This window comes from Triturus cristatus, chromosome 1_2 (assembly GCF_964204655.1).
Source record: "Triturus cristatus chromosome 1_2, aTriCri1.1, whole genome shotgun sequence".
Lineage (NCBI taxonomy): Eukaryota > Metazoa > Chordata > Amphibia > Caudata > Salamandridae > Triturus > Triturus cristatus.
Genome location: NC_140580.1, coordinates 363,726,447 through 363,732,446, shown reverse-complemented (window position 1 = coordinate 363,732,446; position 6,000 = coordinate 363,726,447). Strand labels below are relative to the sequence as shown.

The following is a 6,000-nucleotide window of genomic DNA, read 5'->3' as shown; positions in this document are numbered from 1 at the left end:
CGGAGTGCAAGTGAATTGCCAGTTCTGTAGATGCAATTTGGCTGTCTTAACCACAACCTTGTCCCCCTTAAATATAGCTTTTGAATGATCCTGAGACTTGCCTTGTAGAGCTTTGTTTGTCATACATTGCCAGCAATACTGATTTGTCCTCTGCAGAGATGAAACTAATAGTGCCTATGTACTGGCATCTTTCCTCCCACCTCACTCCTAACTTGTTCTCCTTCTGTCCCCTTCGCTGCCCCCGTGATTCTGTGCCTTTTTCTCCTTCTGTCCCCTTCTCTGCCCCCGTGATACTGTGCATTTTTGCTCCTTTTGTCCCCTACGCTGCCCACGTGATTCTGTGCCTTTTTTTCTCCTGTCCCCTTCGCTGCCCCAGTGATTCTGTGCCTTTTTCTCCTTCTGTCCCCTTTGCTGCCCTGTGACACAACCACACACACAAGCACACCACACACACACTACCACACCACACACACACTACCACAACACACACACACTACCACAACACACACACACTACCACACACACTGCCACACACAAAACCACACACACAACCACACCGTCAGTGCACACTTTCACCAGGCACAGACACCATCAGTCGTCAGTGCACGCTTTCACCAGGCACAAACACCACCAGCCGTCAGTGCACGCTTCCACCAGGCACACACCACCAGACGTCAGTGCACGCTTTCACCAGGCACACCCACCACCAGCCATGAGGGCACAATTTCTACAGGCACAAAATCCACCAGCCATCAGTGCTCGCTTCCACCAGGCACACACCACCGGACATCAGTGCACGCTTTCACCAGGCACACACACACCACCAGCCGTCTGTGCATGCTTTCACCAGGCACACACACCCCACCAGCCATCCGTGCATGCTTTCACCAGGCACACACACACACACACCACCAGCCGTCCGTGCATGCTTTCACCAGGCACGCACACACACCACCAGCCGTCAGTGCACGTTTTCACCAGGCACACACACACCACCAGCCGTCGGTGCACGCTTTCACCAGGCACACACCACCAGCCATCAGTGCACGCTTCCACCAGGCACACACACCACCAACCGTCAGTGCTCGCTTCCACCAGGCACACACACCACCAGCCGGGAGTGCACACTTCCACCAGGCACACACACCACCAGCCATCAGTGCACAAGTTCTAACGGCACACACACCACCAGCCATCAGTGCACACATCAATTGTTAACGCAGCCACAATTAAATATTGTAGCAATCGCAGTATGGTGCACTTTACTTTTAAACATATTAATCTAAAGCGCAGCATGCCACCATTGCTACAAAAATAAATACTCATTTTTTGGGCCTACAATTTATAGACTTTGGTTGCAATTGGTGTTGCAATATTTAGCAATGCCAATAGCTCAAACTTAATTAATGCGAGACCTATTGGCTATGCCAATGCTTGTTTTTTGCTTGCTCGCGGTCCTCAACGTCAAGTTGGCAACCACGAGCAAGCAAGCAAAATGACATCCCGGCGAGACTTTTTCCTCGTTCGCGATCAGCAACATCAAGTTGCCAATCGCGAGCGTGGAAAATAAACCTCCCGGCGAGATTCTCAACGCGGGGAGGTCAGGTTTCTCATTGCGAGTGGTCGGGTATGCTCGCGACCGCTCGCGATGAGAAACTACCAGTTCGCATTGAGAAAGCTGCCGCTCGAGTAAAAATCTACTCGAGCGGCAGAAAACTACAGCTCGCACTGTGCCGTTTTCAATGATTGCACAGTGCCGGATGCTTGTCCGCACTGTGCAATCATTGAAAACGGCATCTTGCACAGTGCGAACAGGGTACTACGCAGTTCGCGAAGTGCTACGCGTAGTGCGAAGTGCACTTTGCGTAGCTACGCGTAGTGCTACTTCGCAAACTACGCCCAGGGTTACTTCTGAGTCCTACATTTATCACTAACTATTCACCACCCTGAGTGATTGACTGTGAGTTCTGATTGGTCAACTCACCACCCACAACTGCAAAAGATCGAGTAGGGGTTCTGATTGGTCAGCTGACCATTAACCACTACGAATTATCGATGTGGAGTTTTGATTGGTCATTCTGAGGTCTACCTGTGGACCCCTTTTTCCTTTTAAACTTCCGTTCCGTGATGGATTTTACATCTCTCTATTCTGCCCTGGCATATGCCTTCCACTCTTTTCATTCTTTCTTTTATAATATAGCGCTTGTAAAACATCTTACTCTTTTCGATTTCCTTTTCATTGCTTGACAGTTCAAGAACATTTTATCAATTGCGTTGCTTTTAACTTCGTGTACCACAGAACACCAAAACTATCTTCCACGGTTTTTATTTATTCAGGTTTTATTTATATATTGTGACTGTATATCGAGAACTTATTGCAACCTGGTAATGAAACACGAGAGAGGTCCCCAAGATTACAATATAAGAGCATAATGAAGATATTACCTGCTATATATGTTTTTACATTAATGTAGGCATTAATTGTAGGCAGCCCATTCCATTGGTTGTAATCCGTTAATGCTGTGCTTGCTGTAAGGTCTGCGAAACAATCCCAAGAACCACGGGTGTATAACCCGCTGCTGGTGTAAATGCCAGTAATCAAACATGCAATTTTCTGACACACTCGTCCACTATCGTCATGTTTTTTGACAGCATGACCGAATAAGATCACGTGGTGGCAGAAATTGCAAGTCACTGTCAAATTTGCATGAATCGTTATTCCCAAGATGCAACGGCCTAGGTGTGAAATGAAACAAAGATTGAAAGAGAAAAAAATTAATTATGTTCACTATCCTTACCCTTTTTTATTCATATGGAGTACACATGTGATAAATATTTGCATATAGAAGGTCATTAGCTGCTTGCCCTAACAGTGGGGGGAGGGGATCTAGCTTCTCTAGTTAGGATTGATGGCTCTGACTTCTTCCACTGCTCAGTCAAGGTTGGTGGTTCAGGCTGCAGAGGGTGGAGGAGAAGCAATCAAACAGAAGGGGACATTTTGCAGTCATCATCATCCTTTTTCATTTCTTCTCCGACCAGGTGGAGTCGGTCACTGACTCTTTCTTTACCCATAATGTTTTTCTGGGTGTCAGTTAGGCCCAGTTGAGTAGCCACAGCCCCAGGATGCCAGCGCAGGACAGAAGCGAGAGCTGGGCGGTGGCAGGCCCTGAGTTGCACAAGTCGCTGTCGCAACAGGAGATGTTGACACCGACTCCAGTGGTGGAATCGATTGGGAGGTTCTGGGTACAGCCTGAACTGAGACATCGATAGCTCGTGTAGATGTGGCTGTATCCTGTAAACAAATGGAAAGATTTATAAAAAAGCAAGAAAGAGGAGAAGAAACAATTTATACTCATTCGCAAGAGTCAAAGACACCAGTGGGTCATGATGCACCTTCCCTCCCACAACAGTGGTGAAAAGCAGCATATTACTTCCTGGGGAGCTGCATGTATGATTTCTGTCATTTTGCTTCATCACAAGAATTATTTATAAACATGTTTATTTCACCAGAGGCTGGTAACAAGGGGGTACATTCACATATTGATATAAAAACACACAAAGCAGGCCTACTGATTATTAGCAGTAGTTTGTTTCCTGGAAAGTCATTGCAAAATTAGTTCTGTGGCACCATAAGCAGTCTTGTCACAGTATTTACACTATATTAGGGCAATCATTTCGAGTCGGACCTTTACACTACCGTAATAAATGTGTGACTGTTGGTCTATTAGTACACTTGCTGTCAATAACAAGGTGTTGCACTACATTTATTTTCACTGGCACAGCATATATATGTATATATATACATATATATTTGTATATACATATATATATATCCCCCAAACGATTGTCCCTTCTGTGACCCAGGGCCCATGAGAGGTGGCGCGTTGCACCGGCGGGTCACGCAGGACAATCAATCCAAACAATCCAGTCCAATGAAGTGCACTCTCAGGCGAACAGCAGATTCTGAGAAAATGTAATTGGTTCTGTAACGCCTTGTTCACGATTTACCATTTACACGAATCCAAGGGAAGGAATTTTCTTGTCCTATTTTACTTTCCGTGACCCTGTATGTATTGCAAGATTGTCCCATAATCCAGTGTGTGAGCAAGCTTGTGGTGCAGTCAAAACATGTTACTGGAAATAAATCAAGTGCCGGGTGTAATATCCTCTGAGTGATCGCTTATTTTGTGATATATATATATATATATATATATATATATCAGAAACAGCTGATTCTCGCCTCCCGCTGAATTTTTCTTCAGCAAAGCAGACACGGACCCATAGTTGCGTGCTTAGATTTGCATTTTATTGTCAGCCATTACGCTTTTCAGTCCCGAACGGAGCTTGATCACATGAAAACTCTGTAAGTATCCTTAGACCATTTAAAGTGCTACATTTTAACACGTGATAGATGAAATGCAATAGAACTGGAAAAAATACCCGTCAACCTTCAATACACAAGTCAAAACCTCACTTTGTCAGGATAAAAAATGAAGTGAAAAGTAAGACAATAAATACCATCTCTCTTAGTTAAAAATTAATCTAAAATTCATTACAATCAAACGGAGTAGTCACAATTGATAATTTTAGTAAAAAATAGCCTATAGAAAGATTCCTGATTGAATAAATAATTAATATATTCAAACTTAATAAGAAAAGTATAAATACTTATCACAATTTAAAAGATTTTCTAAAATACTGCATATTTTCCTGAGAGACATAATATAAGGGTATTTACATGTAAACAATTCTGGGATCTATCCCCGATTTGACATAATACAATATTTGCTTAAATGCAATATGTGTATCCTGGATTGAATTTGAATAAATACATTATCTATTCTATTAAAAAAAAGTGCTATGTGCTACCTAAAATGTATCAAAATACCACCATCTTTCTACTCATCACAGATGAATATAAAAACTTGAGTGCTAATCAATAAAGTGCAACTAGGTGTAGCTTATTAAAAAAACAGAATATTGACTGGTAAGAGTGGTTTGGCAGCCTTCACATGAGTCATAAGTATATTTCCCATACTTTGCTATTCTATTTTTACATTGCATTTCAGTTAGATCAAGAAAACAATTTTTAGAATAGGAATGGGAAGACTTGAGAATGTTGAATAGAGTTATGCTGATCTAAAAAAACGAAAAAAATTATTTAAAAAAAATTATTTTGTGAAAAAGGATACACAAAGTCTAGGGATGGGCAGGACATATTCACAAACAGGTGTATAAATCTTCTGTGTTATTTAACCCTCCTGGTGACTTACTATCTAAATTAAGAATGTAACGTGTCTCAAGTTTTCTAAGCTGGTAATTCCTATTGCCTCCTCTTTTAGTTTTAGGTATAGCATCTATTACAAAGTACGAAAAGTCTTATAAATCATTCTTGTGGACTTCTCGAAAATGTCTGGCGACAGGGTAGGTAGGGCCTAATGTGTTGCAAGATTCTTTTGCTCACCGGTAGCTTCGTGCTACCTATGTACCTAAGTTGGCATGTACATTCTAGCACGTATATTGCATACTTGGTTTTGCAATGAAGGGGTTTGTTAATTTTGACTTCCTTATCGCAAAATGCTGTGTAATAGCTGTTTCTGTTTGTGCCATATTGATATGCCTTACATGTCTTGCATTTAGTAAATCCAGTTGGAGCAGTTAACCAATTGATGGTATTGGATGATTCTGGACTGCTGGAAACTAGACTGTTATACATAGAAGGCGCTCTTTTGTACGTGATACTGGGTTTCATTGGGAGCTCATGACCTATTACAGGGTCATTTTTAACAATGGTCCAGTTTCTATATATGATCTTCTTTATGGATTTCTCTTGAGCATTATAGGTGATAATAAGTCGCAACTCGTCGGGGTTTTCATTTTTTGTTTGGGTCGCTATTTTGCCTTTTTTGGGAATTAGTAGTTCATTTCTTACCAGATTTTGTGATTTGTTGATGGCCTCTTGTATGATATTAGCACGGTACCCCCTAGATAAAAATCTCA

The 6,000-nt window shown here is 42.3% G+C and overlaps 1 protein-coding gene across 2 annotated transcripts in view; it reads right to left on the bottom strand.

The window, feature by feature from the left end:
- Positions 1-2,310: 2,310 nt before the first annotated feature.
- Positions 2,311-6,000, bottom strand: part of LOC146867368 (prostate stem cell antigen-like) — a 145,541-nt gene continuing 141,851 nt past the window's right edge. For both annotated transcript variants that reach the window (XM_085604579.1, XM_085604569.1), the window contains exon 3: positions 2,311-3,292. In XM_085604579.1, coding sequence (XP_085460705.1) covers positions 3,093-3,292 — 200 coding nt within the window. In that variant the 3' untranslated portion in view covers positions 2,311-3,092. The remainder of the gene's footprint in view (positions 3,293-6,000) is intronic.